The sequence below is a fragment of the Aegilops tauschii genome, chromosome 6 (genome assembly GCF_002575655.3).
Source record: "Aegilops tauschii subsp. strangulata cultivar AL8/78 chromosome 6, Aet v6.0, whole genome shotgun sequence".
NCBI lineage: Eukaryota > Viridiplantae > Streptophyta > Magnoliopsida > Poales > Poaceae > Aegilops > Aegilops tauschii.
Genome location: NC_053040.3, coordinates 484,635,980 through 484,656,823, shown reverse-complemented (window position 1 = coordinate 484,656,823; position 20,844 = coordinate 484,635,980). Strand labels below are relative to the sequence as shown.

Sequence of the window (20,844 nt, the reverse complement as noted above, 5' to 3'; positions counted from 1 at the left end):
GTCATGGAATCACATTCCTGTAAGGCGTGGCATAAAACAAATCCAGTGCTCCAAAATGCTTTTGAAAATAGCATTTTCATAGTATTGTTTTTTCTTTTTTTTTCTGCCACACCTTCTAGGAATGTGACCTCATGACGAATTTTTGCAAGCACTTGAAACTTTTGTCAATGTTTGTCACAAAAATAATTCAGATTTTTTTTTGATTTTACTGTTCACCCGGGCTTAGAAACTGTGCGTCCCACAAGATGGTGTTTTTCATAACCTCACCAGAGAGCAAAAGAGGGCTTCGTAGGTGTAGCATTTTTTTAATTTTTTTTATCCTATGCATAGTACTTGTAACATATTTTGACAAAAAAAAGTTGAGTAAATAGCTCGACCTGATAAATCATCCGCTTCATTCAAGATATGAATGTGAACCTACATCGTTCTGCATAATGCATTGAGTTTTATTTGCAGTACAAAATTCCAGTTACAGGTTTAGGATCGAAAACGAAATTCGGAATGAGGAGTTGAGCGTTTCCAGGTTTAGTTCCTCTACTCAACTCAACTCAACAGGCTTCTCAGAAGATTCTAGTGCACCCTGTCTATGAAATTCAACACCAAAGACTACATGTCAAAGAGAAAAGAGACACAGGTCATCATTCAGAAAGTGCATTGGGTAGATCCGTAGTGGCACGAATCATCCATCGGTCTCCATGGTCCACACGCATCTGAAGGTGACTTATGCGGCGACCGCAGCTTTGCCATTCTTAGCTGCTTCTCCCTCGGCTTTCTTGGCTTCCCTGTCCTGGTCTTTCTTCTGTGCCCTTATCATCGCACGTCTTGCCCGGGGGCGCATCTCACGCACTTGGCGTGGCGGCATGATGAAAGGCTCGAGAGGCCGGTCGTGAAACGGATGCTCGCCTTCAGCAAATATCCTCAGCTTACGATCCCTGTCCTGGAGAATCAAGCAGGAGGTGTTAACTGAGTATACCATCATAAAACTAGTGCATGTTAAATGGTAATTTCAAAACTAACTTCAGAAATAATAATAAAAAATCTGATCATGCACCATGAACAGATTGGTTAACTTCATACATTGACCACGCAAACTTAAACAAGACGCGAGTAACATAGTGCACATGGACGAACTTCTCTCATGACTTTTGCTTTTATTATACAGACTGACATGTCATGGCTCAGCGTATAATAAGAACAATAGCATTATCACCAGTTCATGGCGCATGATAAAAGTGCACAGTCTATAACAGGGTAACTGTTATTCTAGTTAATAAATATGCAGAAGATTCAACACGAATATGCATACAGAAATCCAACTTCCAGAGTATTCTGGTAGCAATTAAAGCTAGCATATAATCTTGAACCAGAAAAAAAGATGAACCTATGACCAATCCTTATAAACAAATAGAAATGAAATTTCACTTACATCACGCAATTTATTGCGGGGAAGCATGCGCATGACAGCTTTACGGATCACTTCAGTTGGGTCTTTTGCCATCTGGTCCTTGAGCTTTCTTTCCTTCAGATGGCCAATATACCTATTGGGGAAATGGCAAAATGCACATGACAGAAGAAACTTAATAATGATACCAAATAAGGTATAAAAAAGTACTGTATTTGCTAGAATTACTAACCCTGTATGCCAGTAGTAAATTTTGTCAGTCATTTTTCTTCCTGTAACACAGATATCTTTTGCATTAAGAACAATACACATGTCTCCAGCTTCCACATGAGGTGCATAGGTTGGCTTGTCCTTGCCTTGAAGCACAACAGCTATTTGGGATGCCAACCGTCCAAGTACCTATCACATAGACAAAGCAACTTACTGCATAACCAAATATTTTGACCTGGGCAAATCCTCACACTGAAACAAACAGAAGAATTCTGACCTGGCCCTTTGCATCAAAAACACGCCACCGCAACCCTTCTAAATCAATTCTCCTCAACCCTGCGAGTGCTTTCTGTGCAGTTCAAAAAAGAAACATGTGTTAGTACCACTGTGCTAGTAATTCACATACTGCACCCTGGTTTGAATACTGCATTCATGATGTTCAAACTATAGGCTGGATGCAGGAAAGATTCTTACTGGGTAGTTATTTGAGGATTTCAATTGCAATGTTAGTTTCATATTTCAGTGAGAGCCAAGGAGTTGCAGCTTCTTTCACTCAAACTATAAGCTGGATGCAAGAAAGATTCATACTAATATGAAAATAACATTGCAATTTTTCAGGGAGGATCAAAGGGTTGCAGCTTCTTTCTCTCAGTCCAATATAATCTTTGACCAACGATAACATACTGTTCCAAAACAATATATGGAAGTTCATTGTCAGGGTAACATATTTTGCACGTTTCCATGAACAAGTTACTAAATATGTACAGCGAATTCAGTGGTGAAATGAGTGCACTAACAAACAATCAAAGAATGCACCTTTCCATGAACAAGTTACTAAATATGCATTGCGAATTCAGTGGTGAAATGAGTGCACTAACAAACTCATATCTCATTTTAACTTCAGAGTACTATGTATGAAATATCATTTCACAGAAGTCGGCAGAGGAGGAGGACAAGAATCTGGTGGTGGACGAGGGCAAGAAGTTGGAGGATGAGGAGGACAAGAATCCGGCAAGGGAGGAGGACAAGAAGCCGATCTTCAAGGTACAGGTCTGATCCTTGCTGAATCTTGATGATAACTTCTCAGCTAGAACCTATGAATGTTCTTACCAGTTTGAGGAACCCTTGTGTTTCCTGTAATAAGTGTTTTTAACGGATTTTTGAATTGGAGAGATTGCTGTGGTTGCTTCCAGTGCTTGCAATGAGCTTTAGGTAAATGTTAGAGCTGTTGAATTTGGTTTGCCACAAGCTAGCATAGACTGCAACTATAATACTAGTCTTTCGTCAGTGTAAAACTGTCATCTCCAAGAATTCAGTTACCATCTGTTCTGTTTCTTCTCAGAACAAAACACAAAGTACCAGCACTGCAAGACAATCACCAACAGATCACTTGGGAAAAATATTTACAACTCCTCGCTGTTCCTGATTCTCTTCTTGTGTGCGTATTATTATCATTTCCCTTTCTTTAACCAGAAGCATTTATAAGCTTAGCTCCGGAAAGGTAACCAGAAGCTTAGTATCCCAATGAAGCTGGTAGTATTTGTTGATATACTAATTGTGCGGAACGGAAGCTCTCATCAGAAGAACCACATTGGTTTCCTGTTGTGTTCACGGGAAGCCAAGTTGCTGTGTTAATGTTAGTGACTGTTTTTTATTGGTCATGTAGCAGGCATGAGAGAGAACTCTGTTAATGTTTCTACAGATTTTACCCCCTCCGCAGGAACATTTGATTTGGGGGGGGGGGGGGGGGGGGGGGGGTGATGCAGCAGCAGCTGGATGGTGTCGAGAGTACCCACCTCCCGGTTGAAGCAGAGGCGACGGTACATGAGGACTACGACGCCAACATCAACAAGGGACAGGTCTGGTTGTCTCGCGATTTTGCAGCTTAGTATTTGTTCTCTCATAGATTTAAGTTGTGAATTTGGCCAGTGTTTGTGTAAAGAAATTTCCTTTGTACAACTCAAGTTGAGCTGAAGAACAATATGATCTAAGTTGTGAATTTGGTCAGATCTGTCTAAAGAAAATTGCTTTGTACAGGTCAAGTCGAGCTGAAGAAAAATATGATATATAATTAAACATCGAGAGGGTTATTAATCTTACCACTAATTAGTGGTTAAAAGACTCGTGTTCAAATCCAGAATTACTGAGAGATGAGAATTGACCTAGTAAGTAGTAACACAATTAATTAGCATGATGCTATACGGCCAGTATCATGCTTAACCTTGTTCGCTGAGCTTTGATAGTTAGAGACAGACAGCCTGATTGTTCTGCCGCTCATGATAAAGATGCCGCTAGTGATAAGAAATGCACTGGCTGTTGTTGCATCCCATTTCCCCTGTACCTCCTTATCTTGTTGAGCCATTTTGTAATACGTACGTAATTATCTATCTAATCGTGACTTTGCTTGCAAAATGTAAACAACAACAGGATGGGATAAAAACAATCAAGAAAATTAAGTACTGTATCAGATTAGTCATGGATAGCAGTTGGCATGATTCGCCCTGGATTAATGCTAGCAACTGACAATAATGAGCAAGTCTTCTAATCGTTCACAGCAGCCAACAATGAATGTTTGATTTGATTTGCACGTACCCAGCAGGTCCCAATCAAGCTAATGATTAATTAGGAAGATCGGTGCCTCGAAAGAGAAGTAGTGACTCACCTTCAGGTTTCCGGTGTAGGCCGGCGGTGCAGCGGATCCGGGCGCGGCGGCGGGTGCGGAGGACGAGGGAGGGGAGGCAGCCGGCGGGGCCTTCTGGGAGGAGGAGGAGAGGAAGCGGGAGAGAAGGCCTGGTGGCGGGGGCGGGGCTCGGGCCAAGCTCCGAAGTGGATTTTGCTGCGGCGGTGCCGAACTGGGGGCGGACGAGCGGAGCAGGAGGAGAGCGCGAGCTCGCGAACGCCACATCGTCGTCGTCGTCCTCGGCGGCGGCGGCGAGGTGCTGTGGTGGTTCTCTTGTGTGGTGGGGACGCGGAGCACGGGAGAGAGGCAGTGAAAGGTTTCGCATTAGGGTTTAAGGCCTTAATGGGCTATTGTTGGGCCACCGGTACTATTTGTGCTAGTGTCTAAAAAAAAGTTGAATCTCAAATGTCTTCTCTACAAAAAAAAAGTTGAAAAGGGGCAACCGACCGGGGTCGCACCCAGGCCTGTCCCATAATGTAAGAGCATCTACAACGGATACCGCCGCCACATAGGACCGACCCGCTATATATGGCCCGTGCCGCCCCGCCAATTCCCAAAAAAAAAAAACCACCCGGTCCGACAAACCTTAGTCAAACCATCGGTCCTCTCGCCCTATCCCCTCCCCTCCCGTCTCCTCTCCTTCCTCTCCCAATCCCAATCACTCCCGTCCCCTCCTCCATGGCCAGGTCCGGCCACGAGACCGATCCCATGGACTGGGTGTTGGAAATATGCCCTAGAGGCAATAATAAATGGTTATTATTATATTTCTTTGTTCATGGTAATTGTCTATTATTCATGCTATAATTGTATTGTCCGGAAATCGTGATACATGTGTGAATACATAGACCTCAACCTGTCCCTAGTAAGCCTCTAGTTGACTAACTCGTTGATCAACAGATAGTCATGGTTTCCTGACTATGGACATTGGATGTCATTGATAACGGGATCACATCATTAGGAGAATGATGTGATGGACAAGACCCAATCCTAAGCATAGCATAAAAGATCGTGTAGTTTCGTTTGCTAGAGCTTTTCCAATGTCACGTATCTTTTCCTTGGACCATGAGATCGTGCAACTCCCGGATACCGTAGGAGTGCTTTGGGTGTGCCAAACGTCACAACGTAACTGGGTGACTATAAAGGTGCATTACGGGTATCTCCGAAAGTGTCTGTTGGGTTGGCACGGATCGAGACTGGGATTTGTCACTCCGTGTGACGGAGAGGTATCTCTGGGCCCACTCGGTAATGCATCATCATAATGAGCTCAATATGACTAAGGCGTTAGTCACGGGATCATGCATTGCGGTACGAGTAAAGAGACTTGCCGGTAACGAGATTGAACAAGGTATTGGGATACCGACGATCGAATCTCGGGCAAGTAACATACCGATTGACAAAGGGAATTGCATACGGATTGATTGAATCCTCGACACCGTGGTTCATCCGATGATATCATCGTGGAACATGTGGGAGCCAACATGGGTATCCAGATCCCGCTGTTGGTTATTGACCGGAGAGGCGTCTCGGTCATGTCTGCATGTCTCCCGAACCCGTAGGGTCTACACACTTAAGGTCCGGTGACGCTAGGGTTGTAGAGATATATGTATGCGGAAACCCGAAAGTTGTTCGGAGTCCCGGATGAGATCCCGGACGTCACGAGAGGTTCCGGAATGGTCCGGAGGTAAAGATTTATATATGGGAAGTCTTATTTTGGTCGCCGGAAAAGTTTCGCGCTTTATCGGTATTGTACCGGGAGTGCCGAAAGGGGTCCGGGGGTCCACCAAGGGGGTCCACCAGCCCCGGGGGGCCACATGGGCTGTAAGGGGTGCGCCTTGGCCTATATGGGCCAAGGGCACCAGCCCCAAGAGGCCCATGCGCAAGAGATAAGAAAGAAGGGAGAGTCCTAAAGGGGGAAGGCACCTCCGAGGTGCCTTGGGGGGGAAGGACTCCCCCCTGGCCGCACCCTTCCTTGAAGGAAGGGGCAAGGCTGCGCCCCCCCCCCTCTCCCTTGGCCCTATATATAGTGGGGGGAAGGGAGGGCAGCAACATCTAAGCCTTGGGCGCCTCCCTCCTCCCCTGCAACACCTCTCTCTCTCGCAGAAGCTCGGCGAAGCCCTGCCGGAGACCCGCTACATCCACCACCACGCCGTCGTGCTGTTGGATCTCCATCAACCTCTCCTTCCCCCTTGCTGGATCAAGAAGGAGGAGACGTCGCTGCACCGTACGTGTGTTGAACGCGGAGGTGCCGTCCGTTCGGCACTCGGTCATCGGTGATTTGGATCACGGCGAGTACGACTCCGTCATCCACGTTCATTGGAACGCTTCCGCTCGCGATCTACAAGGGTATGTAGATCCACTCCTTTCCCCTCGTTGCTAGTAGACTCCATAGATGCATCTTGGTGAGCGTAGGAAAATTTTAAATTATGCTACGATTCCCAACAGTGGCATCATGAGCCAGGCCTATGCGTAGTTACTATGCACGAGTAGAACACAAAGAAGTTGTGGGCGTTGATGTTGCCAATTCTTCTTGCCGCTACTAGTCGTTTCTTGTTTCGGCGGCATTGTAGGATGAAGCGGCCCGGACCGACCTTACACGTACGCTTACGTGAGACAGGTTCCACCGACTGACATGCACTAGTTGCATAAGGTGGCTAGCGGGTGTCTGTCTCTCCTACTTTAGTCGGAACGGATTCGATGAAAAGGGTCCTTATGAAGGGTAAATAGAAATTGGCAAATCACGTTGTGGTCATACGTAGGGAAGAAATCGTTCTTGCTAGAAACCTACAAACCACGTAAAAACTTGCAACAACAATTAGAGGACGTCTAACTTGTTTTTGCAGCAAGTGATATATGTGATATGATATGGCCAGAAGATGTGATGAATGATATATGTGATGTATGAGATTGATCATATTCTTGTAATAGGAATCACGACTTGCATGTCGATGAGTATCACAACCGGCAGGAGCCATAGGAGTTGTCTTTATTATTTTGCATGACCTGCGTGTCATTGAATAAACGCCATGTAATTTACTTTACTTTGTTGCTGAACGGTTAGCCATAGAAGTAGAAGTAATCGTTGGCGTGACAACTTCATGAAGACACAATGATGGAGATCATGATGATGGAGATCATGGTGTCATGCCGGTGACGAAGATGATCATGGTGCCCCGAAGATGGAGATCAAAGGAGCATGATGATATTGGCCATATCATGTCACTATTTGATTGCATGTGATGTTTATCATGTTTTTGCATCTTATTTGCTTAGAACGACGGTAGCAAGTAGGATGATCCCTTATAATAATTTCAAGAAAGTGTTCACCCTAACTGTGCACCGTTGCGAAGGTTCGTCGTTTCGAAGCACCACGTGATGATCGGGTGTGATAGATTCTTACGTTCGCATACAACGGGTGTTGACGAGCCTAGCATGTACAGACATGGCCTCGGAACACACGCAATACACTTAGGTTGACTTGACGAGCCTAGCATGTACAGACATGGCCTCGGAACACGGAGGACCGAAAGGTCGAGCATGAGTCGTATAGAAGATACGATCAACATGGAGATGTTCACCGATCTTGACTAGTCCGTCTCACGTGATGATCGGACACGGCCTAGTTGAACTCGGATCATGTTTCACTTAGATGACGAGAGGGATGTCTATCTGAGTGGGAGTTCATTAAATAATTTGATTATATGAACTTAATTATCATGAACTTAGTCTAAAATCTTTACACTATGTATTGTAGATCAAATGGCCCACATTGTCCTCAATTTCAACGCGTTCCTAGAGAAAACCAAGCTGAAAGATGATGGCAGCAACTATACGGACTGGGTCCGGAACCTGAGGCTCATCCTCATAGTTGCCAAGAAAGATTATGTCTTAGAAGCACCGCTAGGTGAAGCACCAATCCCTGAGAACCAAGACGTTATGAACGCTTGGCAGCAGCGTACTGATGATTACTCCCTCGTTCAGTGCGGCATGCTTTACAGCTTAGAACCGGGTCTCCAAAAGCGTTTTGAGAAACATGGAGCATACGAGATGTTCGAGGAGCTGAAACTGGTTTTTCAAGCTCATGCCCGGGTCGAGAGATATGATGTCTCCGACAAGTTCTTCAGCTGTAAAATGGAGGAGAACAGTTCTGTTAGTGAGCACATACTCAGAATGTCTGGGTTGCACAACCGCTTGTCTCAGCTGGGAGTTAATCTCCCGGATGACGCGGTCATTGACAGAATCCTCCAGTCGCTTCCACCAAGCTACAAGAGCTTTGTGATGAACTACAATATGCAGGGGATGGAAAAGACCATTCCCGAGGTATATTCAATGCTAAAATCAGCGGAAGGGGAGATCAGAAAAGAACATCAAGTGTTGATGGTGAATAAAACCACTAAGTTCAAGAAGGGCAAGGGTAAGAAGAACTTCAAGAAGGACGGCAAGGGAGTTGCCGCGCCCGGTAAGCCAGTTACCGGGAAGAAGTCAAAGAATGGACCCAAGCCCGAGACTGAGTGCTTTTACTGCAAGGGAAGTGGTCACTGGAAGCGGAACTGCCCCAAATATTTAGCGGACAAGAAGAAGGCCGGCAACACCCAAGGAACTACGGAATAAACGGAGACTGGCAAAGGACGAGGTGACGATGCGCGTCGGGAATGGTTCCAAGGTCGATGTGATCGCCGTCGGCACGCTACCTCTGCATCTACCCACGGGATTAGTTTTAAACCTCAATAATTGTTATTTAGTGCCAGCTTTGAGCATGAACATTGTATCTGGATCTCGTTTAATTCGAGATGGCTACTCATTTAAATCTGAGAATAATGGTTGTTCTATTTATTTGAGAGATATGTTTTATGGTCATGCCCCGCTGGTCAATGGTTTATTTTTGATAAATCTCGAACGTGATGTTACACATGTTCATAGTGTGAATACCAAAAGATGTAAAGTTGATAACGATAGTCCCACATACTTGTGGCACTGCCGCCTTGGTCACATTGGTGTCAAGCGCATGAAGAAGCTCCATGGAGATGGACTTTTGGAGTCTCTTGATTACGAATCATTTGACACGTGCGAACCATGCCTCATGGGTAAGATGACCAAGACTCCGTTCTCCGGAACAATGGAGCGAGCAACCAACTTATTGGAAATCATACATACCGATGTGTGTGGTCCAATGAGTGTTGAGGCTCGCGGAGGATATCGTTATGTTCTCACTCTCACTGATGATTTAAGTAGATATGGGTATGTCTACCTAATAAAACACAAGTCTGAAACCTTTGAAAAGTTCAAGGAATTTCAGAGTGAGGTTGAGAATCAACGTGACAGGAAAATAAAATTCTTACGATCAGATCGTGGTGGAGAATATTTAAGTCACGAATTTGGTACACACTTAAGGAAATGTGGAATAGTTTCACAACTCACGCCGCCTGGAACACCTCAGAGAAATGGTGTGTCCGAACGTCGTAATCGCACTCTATTGGATATGGTGCGATCTATGATGTCTCTTACCGATTTACCGCTCTCATTTTGGGGTTATGCTTTAGAGACTGCCGCATTCACTTTAAATAGGGCACCGTCTAAATCCGTTGAGACGACACCGTATGAATTATGGTTTGGGAAGAAACCTAAGCTGTCGTTTCTAAAAGTTTGGGGATGCGATGCTTATGTCAAGAAACTTCAACCTGAAAAGCTCGAACCCAAATCGGAAAAATGCGTCTTCATAGGATACCCTAAGGAAACTATTGGGTACACCTTCTACCTCAGATCCGAAGGCAAGATCTTCGTTGCCAAGAACGGGTCCTTTCTAGAGAAGGAGTTTCTCTCGAAAGAATTGAGTGGGAGGAAAGTGGAACTTGATGAGGTGATAGTCACCCCTTCCGAGTCGGAAAATAGCGCAGCGCGGGAAAATGTTCCTGTGGTGCCTACACCGACGGGGGAGGAAGTTAATGATGATGATCATGAAGCTTCGGATCAAGTTGCCACTGAACTTCGTAGGTCCACAAGGACACGTTCCGCACCAGAGTGGTACGGCAACCCTGTCCTTGAAATCATGTTGTTAGACAACGGTGAACCTTCGAACTATGAAGAAGCGATGGCGGGCCCGAATTCCGACAAATGGCTAGAAGCCATGAAATCCGAGAAAGAATCCATGTATGAAAACAAAGTATGGACTTTGACTGACTTGCCCGATGAGCGGCGAGCCATAGAAAACAAATGGATCTTTAAGAAGAAGACGGACGCAGATGGTAATGTGACCATCTACAAAGCTCGACTTGTCGCTAAGGGTTATCGACAAGTTCAAGGGGTTGACTACGATGAGACTTTCTCACCCGTAGCGAAGCTGAAGTCCGTCCGAATCATGTTAGCAATTGCCGCATACTATGATTATGAGATATGGCAGATGGACGTCAAAACGGCATTCCTTAACGGCTTCCTTAAGGAAGAGTTGTATATGATGCAGCCGGAAGGTTTTGTCGATCCTAAGAATGCTAACAAAGTATGCAAGCTCCAACGCTCAATCTATGGGCTGGTGCAAGCATCTCGGAGTTGGAACATTCGCTTTGATGAGATGATCAAAGCGTTTGGGTTTACACAGACTTATGGAGAAGCCTGTGTTTACAAGAAAGTGAGTGGGAGCTCTGTAGCATTTCTCATATTATATGTGGATGACATATTATTGATGGGAAATGATGTAGAATTATTGGAAAGTATAAAGGCCTATTTGAATAAGTGTTTTTTCAATGAAGGACCTTGGAGAAGCTGCTTATATATTAGGCATCAAAATCTATAGAGATAGATCAAGACGCCTCATTGGTCTTTCACAGAGTACATACCTTGACAAGATATTGAAGAAGTTCAGTATGGATCAGTCCAAGAAGGGGTTCTTGCCTGTATTGCAAGGTGTGCAATTGAGCACGGCTCAATGCCCGACCACGGCAGAAGATATAGAACAGATGAGTGTCATCCCCTATGCCTCGGCCATAGGGTCTATTATGTATGCCATGCTGTGTACCAGACCTGATGTAAACCTTGCCGTAAGTTTGGTAGGAAGGTACCAAAGTAATCCCGGCAAGGAACACTGGACAGCGGTCAAGAATATCCTGAAGTACCTGAAGAGGACTAAGGATATGTTTCTCGTTTATGGAGGTGACGAAGAGCTCGTCGTAAAGGGTTACATCGACGCTAGCTTCGACACAGATCTGGATGACTCGAAGTCACAGACCGGATACGTGTATATATTGAATAGAGGAGCAGTAAGCTGGTGCAGTTGCAAGCGAAGCGTCGTGGCGGGATCTACATGTGAAGCGGAGTACATGGCAGCCTCGGAGGCAGCACAGGAAGCAGTCTGGATGAAGGAGTTCATTACCGACCTAGGGGTGATTCCCAATGCGTCGGGCCCAATGACTCTCTTTTGTGACAACACTGGAGCTATTGCCCTTGCGAAGGAGCCCAGGTTTCACAGGAAGACCAGACATATCAAGCGTCGCTTCAACTCCATTCGTGAAAGTGTTCAAAATGGAGACATAGATATTTGTAAAGTGCACACGGACCTGAATGTAGCAGATCCGTTGACTAAACCTCTCCCTAGGGCAAAACATGATCAACACCAGGACGCAATGGGTGTTCGATTCATCACAATGTAACTAGATTATTGACTCTAGTGCAAGTGGGAGACTGTTGGAAATATGCCCTAGAGGCAATAATAAATGGTTATTATTATATTTCTTTGTTCATGGTAATTGTCTATTATTCATGCTATAATTGTATTGTCCGGAAATCGTGATACATGTGTGAATACATAGACCTCAACCTGTCCCTAGTAAGCCTCTAGTTGACTAGCTCGTTGATCAACAGATAGTCATGGTTTCCTGACTATGGACATTGGATGTCATTGATAACGGGATCACATCATTAGGAGAATGATGTGATGGACAAGACCCAATCCTAAGCATAGCATAAAAGATCGTGTAGTTTCGTTTGCTAGAGCTTTTCCAATGTCAAGTATCTTTTCCTTGGACCATGAGATCGTGCAACTCCCGGATACCGTAGGAGTGCTTTGGGTGTGCCAAACGTCACAACGTAACTGGGTGACTATAAAGGTGCATTACGGGTATCTCCGAAAGTGTCTGTTGGGTTGGCACGGATCGAGACTGGGATTTGTCACTCCGTGTGACGGAGAGGTATCTCTGGGCCCACTCGGTAATGCATCATCATAATGAGCTCAATATGACTAAGGCGTTAGTCACGGGATCATGCATTGCGGTACGAGTAAAGAGACTTGCCGGTAACGAGATTGAACAAGGTATTGGGATACCGACGATCGAATCTCGGGCAAGTAACATACCGATTGACAAAGGGAATTGCATACGGATTGATTGAATCCTCGACACCGTGGTTCATCCGATGATATCATCGTGGAACATGTGGGAGCCAACATGGGTATCCAGATCCCGCTGTTGGTTATTGACCGGAGAGGCGTCTCGGTCATGTCTGCATGTCTCCCGAACCCGTAGGGTCTACACACTTAAGGTCCGGTGACGCTAGGGTTGTAGAGATATATGTATGCGGAAACCCGAAAGTTGTTCGGAGTCCCGGATGAGATCCCGGACGTCACGAGAGGTTCCGGAATGGTCCGGAGGTAAAGATTTATATATGGGAAGTCTTATTTTGGTCGCCGGAAAAGTTTCGCGCTTTATCGGTATTGTACCGGGAGTGCCGAAAGGGGTCCGGGGGTCCACCAGCCCCGGGGGGCCACATGGGCTGTAAGGGGTGCGCCTTGGCCTATATGGGCCAAGGGCATCAGCCCCAAGAGGCCCATGCGCAAGAGATAAGAAAGAAGGGAGAGTCCTAAAGGGGGAAGGCACCTCCGAGGTGCCTTGGGGGGGAAGGACTCCCCCCTGGCCGCACCCTTCCTTGAAGGAAGGGGCAAGGCTGCCCCCCCCCTCTCCCTTGGCCCTATATATAGTGGGGGGAAGGGAGGGCAGCAACATCTAAGCCTTGGGCGCCTCCCTCCTCCCCTGCAACACCTCTCTCTCTCTCGCAGAAGCTCGGCGAAGCCCTGCCGGAGACCCGCTACATCCACCACCACGCCGTCGTGCTGTTGGATCTCCATCAACCTCTCCTTCCCCCTTGCTGGATCAAGAAGGAGGAGACGTCGCTGCACCGTACGTGTGTTGAACGCGGAGGTGCCGTCCGTTCGGCACTCGGTCATCGGTGATTTGGATCACGGCGAGTACGACTCCGTCATCCACGTTCATTGGAACGCTTCCGCTCGCGATCTACAAGGGTATGTAGATCCACTCCTTTCCCCTCGTTGCTAGTAGACTCCATAGATGCATCTTGGTGAGCGTAGGAAAATTTTAAATTATGCTACGATTCCCAACACTGGGATGGCCTCGTGGCGGAGGAGGTCTTCGGCTTTGGCAGCAACGCACTGTATGACTAGGAGCTTACGGGCATCGCCATCCAGTGGTCGTGACTGGACATCGGTGAAGGAAATACGCCCTAGAGGCAATAATAAAGTTGTTATTTTATATTTCCTTATATCATGATAAATGATTATTATTCATGCTAGAATTGTATTAACCGGAAACTTGATACATGTGTGGATATATAGACAAAACACCGTGTCCCTAGTAAGCCTCTACTAGACTAACTCGTTAATCAAAGATGGTTAAGTTTCCTAACCATAGACATGTGTTGTCATTTAATGAACGGGATCACATCATTAGAAGAATGATGTGATGGACAAGACCCATCCGTTAGCATAGCATATTGATCGTTCAGTTTTATTTCTATTGCTTTCTTCATGTCAAATACATATTCCTTCGACTATGAGATTATGCAACTCCCGGATACCGGAGGAATACCTTGTGTGCTATCAAACGTCACAACGTGACTGGGTGATTATAAAGATGCTCTACAGGTATCTCCAAAGGTGTTTGTTGGGTTGGCATAGATCGAGATTAGGATTTGTCACTCCGAGTATCGGAGAGGTATCTCTGGGCCCTCTCGGTAATACACATCATAAGAAGCCTTGCAAGCAAAGTGACTAATGAGTTAGTTGCAGGATGATGTATTACGGAACGAGTAAAGAGACTTGCCGGTAACGAGATTGAACTAGGTATGAAGATACCAACGATCGAGTCTCGGGCAAGTAACATACCGATAGACAAAGGGAATAACGTATGTTGTCATAATGGTTCGACCGATAAAGATCTTCGTAGAATATGTAGGAACCAATATGAGCATCCAGGTTCCGCTATTGGTTATTGGCCGGAGAAGTGTCTCGGTCATGTCTACATAGTTCTCGAACCCGTAGGGTCCGCACGCTTAACGTTGTATGACGATTTAGTGTTGCATGAGTTATATGATTTGGTGACCGAATGTTGTTCGGAGTCCCGGATGAGATCACGGACATGACGAGGAGTCTCGAAATGGTCGAGAGGTAAAGATTGATATATAGGATGATAGTATTTGGACACCGGAAGTGTTCCGGAATGTATCGGATATTTATCGGAGTACCGGGGGGTTACCGGAACCCCCGGGGGGAAGATATGGGCCATATGGGCCATAGGAGGGGGGTCCAGACTAGCCACAATGGGGAGTAACTTAGACTAGTAACATGCCCGCATCCATGGCGGAGCTGCCGCGACCTGAGGCGAGGAAGGGCGGGGACGTCGGGCGGCCGAGGGGGGGGGGGGGGGGGAGATGGCTGGAATCAGGAGTTGGGATGACGGCGGTGGACGTGAAACTTCATTCCCGTCATCCCTCACGGGAGAAAAATGCTAAAAAAAAGGAAAAAAATGGAGGTTTCATTTCCTCTAGTATTACGGTTCAGTCTTTCGGAGATGCTCATAGGGGTAGGGTGTGCGTGTGTATGTTCATAGGGGTGAGTGTATGAGCGCTTGCGTCTCTACTGATGTTCAAAAAAAAGTATTACGTTTTTTTTTTTTGCGTGTGTGTGGAAAATGAAGTACCATATGGTGTAGAAATCAACACTTTCCAGAAAGGCTCAGATTCGTGCCCTCCGTATACACAGCTTATTTCGATTTAATTTTGTGCTACTACTACATACGAGTAGTGTGGTCCGGTTTCTATCTACCCCCATATGACATCGGCCAGTACCGATAGAGGTGTACACTTACTAGTGGCGCGGTGGTACTACTGTAGAAAACAGAGCATTTCCACCTTCAGAGCAAGGCTTGTTACTGTAGAAAAATAATCATCTTTTATTCAGAGCAAGCGTACATGAAAGATTTATGTTACTGATAATACATCCTTTTTTATCCCCCACGAAATTACATTTCTTCAAACTTCTTCTTGCCTGTAAAAATTATTCTTCTGCTGTGGGTCTCTGCTGCTTGTGAGGATGATCGACTTCGTTTCACGCCCGCCTCTACTTTGCAGCATCCTTGGACAGGAAGTTGTGCGACTGGATATGGCGCACGTTGGAGAGCTCGTCCACCGAGTCCCCCCGCTCGAACACGGCCGCCGCGCCCATGCCGGACCCTGCGATCCACGGCAACACAGCGTGTTCAGTTACGAGCACAAGTGCGTTATTCTTAACTGCGTGTGTGAGCAGCGGGGTTCAGAGGGAGAGAGAACGAACCGATGCACATGGTCACCACGCCGAATCTGCAGTCCCTGCCCCGGCGCTTCATTTCGTTCAGAAGGGTCGAGATGCACCGGGCGCCTGAGGAAAACAAACAGGCTCAACAGTTTATAATTTGCAACAGCAGTGCTTCTGTTGGGACCGTCGCATTCCAAGGACTAGCTTATGAAATCTCGCATACAGGCGAGCAGATGCTCTGTTAATTACCTGTTGCTCCAAGAGGATGCCCCATAGCGATGGCTCCTCCATTCACGTTCACCTTTGACCGGTCGAGTCCCAGCTTGTTGCAGCAGTAGACAAATTGGGAGGCAAAGGCCTGAAAATGGATGAACAGGGTGTCAAACAATTGTTACATACTAGGTAAGAAAAAAGCTGGGGTTGTGACAACTGAAGTTACCTCGTTCAATTCAAAGAGATCAATGTCGTCAATCTCAAGGCCAGCAGACTTCACTGCAGCAGGTATGGCGACCGCAGGGCCGACACCCATAACAGCTGGATCCACTCCAACAGCAGCAAAACTCCTGAAATGATGATTGGAGGAAACACCAATAAAATCAGTAAAGCAGCAGATGTAGGTAAGGTATTTCTCAAATACCATTCATCAAACTTGTTAACAAATGTTATTTCTTCTATACATAAGGAGGGAGAGGCAGATACCGCACCTGAAAACGCCAAGTACAGGAAGCCCCTTGCTCACCGCTACAGATCTCTTCATGAGAAGAACAGCTCCAGCACCATCACTCACTTGGCTAGAATTACCTACATATGTTTAACAGAATCTTTCAGATACAGACAAACAGGCTTCTGTTTGGAACAGTAGTGCCAGCAAAGAGTTCTGAATACCTGCAGTTGTAGTCCCATCCTTCTTGAAAACTGTCTTAAGCTTGGCCAATCCAGATAGCGTGGTCCCTGGCCTAATCCCATCATCAACTGATATCACAACTTTCTTTTCCTCTCCAGTTTTGGGGTCAATAAGCTGCAGAATGAGATGATATTAGTGCTCATATCAAATACTTCTGATAGATAAAAATATATAGTGCAAAAAAAGGAGCAGTGCCATTTACCTTTGTATGCACTGGAATAATCTCATCCTTGAACTTTCCAGAAGCCGTGGCTGCAGCAGCTCTCGCATGAGACTCAACCTGTTAAAAGACAAACTTTAATCACATTTCCATGTATAGGGCGAAGCAATGGAATTAAAACATAGCGCATATGCATGAGGAACTCACAGCAGCCTTATCTTGCTCTTCTCTGGTTACACCGTATCGCTGAGCAACATTTTCAGATGTTATTCCCATGGGTAGAAGACAATCCTGTGCCTTCTGTAGTTCAATGACCTGCAAAGAAAAATGTGTTACCAAGGCACAAGCAGAGTAAGTTACATGGAGCAAAGTACATGGTGCTTATAGAATCCTTACTCTTGGGTTTACTTGGCCTTCCCAACCAACAGAGTTCACCGACATGGATTCAAGACCTGCACCAATCCCTGTTTCGGACCAAAAACTGTAGTTCAGCACCTCTAATCTAACTTAAAATAAAGCATCTATGCAGCAAAACTAGCATAAAGCACATAGTAATTACCTATTTCATAGAAACCAGCTTTTATAGCAGCAGCAACATCTGCTACTGCCTGTAGCCCCGATGAGCATTGGCGGTTCACAGTTCTCACAGGGACAGTCTCTGCATCAACGAAGAGGGAATATTTAAGGAAATAGAAATCGCTGTCCATAAGAAAGAAACCCCTTCCTTCATACGAGGGTGGCATATATGATTTTGATAGCACAGTATTTACCAGGAATTCCAGCTAACAGAGATGCAGTCCTGCACTCGATCGCACGCTGAGAACCTGGGCCTAGCACCGTCCCGACCACGACGTCACCGATTTCAGCTGGGTTGATTCCAGTTTTGTCCAGAACAGCCTATACATGGAGATGTGCAGTGAGCAAAAATCTGAGAATGCCGTCCTCGGTTTGAACGAGCCAGAGAACTGAACCACAAATAGGAACATGCCAAGTGCAAACCTTGAGAACAGGGGTAAGGAGGTCCTCTGGGTACGTGTCCTTGAAGCCTCCTCGCTTGGCCTTGCATATCGGTGTACGGTAGGCACTGAGGGTGACACAGCAAAGAAGAAGAAAGTAATAATCAGAACAAAGTCTACAAACATCATTCTGTTTGTATTGGCATGGTGCAGCCATAAAGAAGAGCGCATTTCCAGAACCTAGCTTTTAGTTATACACAACTTGGACAGCAACTGTGATAATGAGCTAGCCGCTGGCAGAGTACAAGATCTGAACTCTGAACTGTGTAGTGTCTGTGGATCAAGCGTTTGTTCTTGTAAAAATAATTTGCAAGATCATCTAGCATGCTTGGTGTGCTTGTAAAACAGTACTAGTATACAAGAAGGTTAATTACTAATTAGGCTGTGGGAAAAAAAATCAGATCCCTCCCCTGCATATTTGACCACCTGAACTGAACTCAACTACAGGTTGGGGAGTCGGCTGGCTGTCTACCAGCTGACAAACCAACTAGTAATTCCGTCCCTTGAACTAGAGGAGTAGAGGATACAAATCGGAACTAGCATCAATTCGCCTGGGGTAAGAAGAGAATGATCCATGATTGGATGGGCGGGTAGGTAGTGGGTAGGGAAGGAGGGGAGGGCAGGGATGCTTACGCGACGATGACGACATCGTCCCCGAAGCAGGAGCTCCGCTGGTAGGCGGCGCTGTCCCCGGCCGCGCACGGCGACGCCTGCACGCACAAATCAACCATTCAGCTCGTCAAGCACCCGCCTAAGTAAAAGAAAAAAAAAAGAGGATCGCGGGAGAACGAAGAGGGGATAAAATCACGGGAGGACGAGATCTCACGGATAGCTGGGTCTGGCTCGATGCGGAGGGGAGGAGGTGCGCGAGGAGCACGCGCTGCCGGTCGATCGCCTTCTCCATGGAAGAAGCAGGGAGAGATCTCTCGCGCTGACTGCGAGGAGTTCGGGGTCGGGGGAGGGAGGCGTGTTCTTGCTGGGCAGTGGGGATGGGGGGAGGTCCCTGGCTGGTTCGTTCTTATCGAAAAGGGAGAGAGTCGGAAGCGAAAGCGGCTGTTGCACGTAACGTCACGCAACCTTAATTACCGTAGACCGTAGAGGTTTTTTTTTTTGAGGGTGTAGCCCGTAGAGGTTGTGCAGCCTACCTACGTCGCCATGGACGTTCAGACCGGACCAGACGTGCGAGTGATAACAGATTTTGGCTGCATTCCACCCTCCGCGGAATTTTTTATATTTATTTAAAAACCAGATATATTATGTTCAAACCATAACACGTGAACATGGTGTCCGGAGCATATGCTCGGCCCACGCGTAGAAACAACGCGGCCAAACTCGCCGCCCTGGGAAAGCAGCCCAAACCAGACCGAGACGACCAGCGTTTTCGAGTCCACCGCTGAGGGGACACTGCGGGCAAACAAGGCAACACCTTCACCAAGGAGAACGACGTCGTCGCTGCCGCCGTCCGGTCGGATAATCAGACCTAGGGTTTCCCTTGGTGCTCGAAGAGGGTGCGGATGACGGCGCTTCCAAGAAGGGGACGACGCCCGCGGGTGTCACCGCTGACAGCGTCGAAAGGTCGGGCGAGGATTTCGCCCCGGCCAGAGTTTGAGCAATCCCAAGCCGTCGGAGCAAGATTTGGGGGAAGAGGAAGTCAAGTCGTCGGCCGGAAACCGCCACAACATAAAAGAACAAAATGAAACACTTCGGTTATATCATGGACTTCCAAATAGTATGCCTTTTGGCGTATATAACTTTCCGTGCTTCGCCGGTGAGCCCCTAGATCCACCTCACCTATGCATGCTGCTCAGGTCACCGATGGGAGGGAGGGGAGTCCCGGTGCCTCGGCTTTGGCCAGTAGTTATGTTGTTTTCTTGCAGGGCAAAGTTCGGCGGATGGCGGAGCTTCATCATCGAGTTGGTCTTCCAGGCATCAATACTTCTCAAGTTCGTTCACTCGGATGGAGTAGGCGGAGCTCTGGCGTAGATTTATGTCGTCCCTTGGGGTGGTGATGTTAGGGTTTTTCGTTGGACGTGTGTGATAATGAAATCCGATGTCAAGCGGTTTAGATTGATTCGAGGGTTCAACGACGTTGACTGCAACACTTGAGTGCTAGACCTTAGTGCACGTGTGGGAAGACTTCCTGTTGTCATTTACAAGGTCAAGCCGGCTCCATTTGGGCAACAATGACAGCGACGCATTGGCGGCTAGTTCTCACGAGAGGCAGTGGTGCAAGGTCCTCAATGTAATTTTTATCTATTTAAGGTGCTTTGTACTTTCTAGAGCATCTAGAGCGGACCCCCATACACACTTCTTCCCTAAACGTCTGGGCGGACTGCCCGGACAAAAAAATGTCCCCCAACCAGACACGCCACTCCCTCTCTAAACGTCCGGGCGGACAGCCCGGACCAAAAATGACACCCAACCAGACCCCCCCCTCCCACACCCACACACACTTCCTCCCTAAACGTCCGGGCGGACAACCACAGGGCCTGACAAAAAAATGCAACCCAACCGTATCCTCCCCCAACTTCCTCCCTAAACATTCAGGCGAACAACCAGGATAGGGCCCGGAAGAAAAATGCCACCCAACCGGACCCCCCCCCCCCACACACACTTCCTCCCTAAACGCTCGGGCGGACAGCCCACATGGCGTAACAAAAAGATGCAACCCAACCGTATCATCCCCCACTTCCTCCCTAAACATTCAGGCGGACAACCAGGATAGGGCCCGGACAAAAAATGCCACCCAACCGGACCCCCTCCCCCCCAGACACACTTCCTCCCTAAACGTTCGGACGGACAGCCCACATGGCGTAACAAAAAGATGCAACCCACCGTATCATCCCCCACTTCCTCCCTAAACATTCAGGCGGACAACCAGGACAGGGCCTGGACAAAAAATGCCA

The 20,844-nt window shown here is 46.9% G+C and overlaps 2 protein-coding genes across 2 annotated transcripts; both read right to left on the bottom strand.

Annotated features, from left to right (window-relative positions):
- Positions 1 to 378: 378 nt before the first annotated feature.
- Positions 379 to 5,005, bottom strand: LOC109762414 (uncharacterized). The gene is made up of 5 exons (XM_020321267.4): positions 4,275 to 5,005; positions 1,890 to 1,961; positions 1,635 to 1,801; positions 1,427 to 1,538; positions 379 to 937 (listed from the first exon to the last, which is right to left on the bottom strand). The coding sequence occupies exons 1-5, from the start codon at positions 4,515 to 4,517 to the stop codon at positions 722 to 724; spliced, it is 810 nt and encodes a 269-aa protein (XP_020176856.1). The 5' UTR covers positions 4,518 to 5,005; the 3' UTR covers positions 379 to 721.
- Positions 5,006 to 15,490: 10,485 nt separating this feature from the next.
- On the bottom strand, positions 15,491 to 19,012 carry LOC109779883 (3-ketoacyl-CoA thiolase 2, peroxisomal). The gene is made up of 14 exons (XM_020338494.4): positions 18,765 to 19,012; positions 18,572 to 18,648; positions 17,922 to 18,006; positions 17,693 to 17,819; positions 17,482 to 17,580; positions 17,319 to 17,386; positions 17,130 to 17,237; positions 16,965 to 17,042; positions 16,744 to 16,876; positions 16,563 to 16,659; positions 16,298 to 16,421; positions 16,108 to 16,216; positions 15,898 to 15,981; positions 15,491 to 15,797 (listed from the first exon to the last, which is right to left on the bottom strand). The coding sequence occupies exons 1-14, from the start codon at positions 18,840 to 18,842 to the stop codon at positions 15,685 to 15,687; spliced, it is 1,380 nt and encodes a 459-aa protein (XP_020194083.1). The 5' UTR covers positions 18,843 to 19,012; the 3' UTR covers positions 15,491 to 15,684.
- Between the last annotated feature and the right edge of the window lie 1,832 nt (positions 19,013 to 20,844).

What these genes read in the sequence shown, in the direction of transcription:
- LOC109762414 (XM_020321267.4), bottom strand. Translation starts at nt 4,517, where the DNA reads ATGTGGCGTTCGCGAGCTCGCGCTCTCCTCCTGCTCCGCTCGTCCGCC. An exon ending in CCTACACCGGAAACCTGAAG is followed by an intron (nt 1,962 to 4,274) that starts GTGAGTCACTAC and finishes TGAACTGCACAG; the next exon opens with AAAGCACTCGCAGGGTTGAG. An exon ending in TTTTTGATGCAAAGGGCCAG is followed by an intron (nt 1,802 to 1,889) that starts GTCAGAATTCTT and finishes TCTATGTGATAG; the next exon opens with GTACTTGGACGGTTGGCATC.
- LOC109779883 (XM_020338494.4), bottom strand. Translation starts at nt 18,842, where the DNA reads ATGGAGAAGGCGATCGACCGGCAGCGCGTGCTCCTCGCGCACCTCCTC. An exon ending in GACGATGTCGTCATCGTCGC is followed by an intron (nt 18,007 to 18,571) that starts GTAAGCATCCCT and finishes TGTCACCCTCAG; the next exon opens with TGCCTACCGTACACCGATAT. An exon ending in TCCTTACCCCTGTTCTCAAG is followed by an intron (nt 17,820 to 17,921) that starts GTTTGCACTTGG and finishes CTCCATGTATAG; the next exon opens with GCTGTTCTGGACAAAACTGG.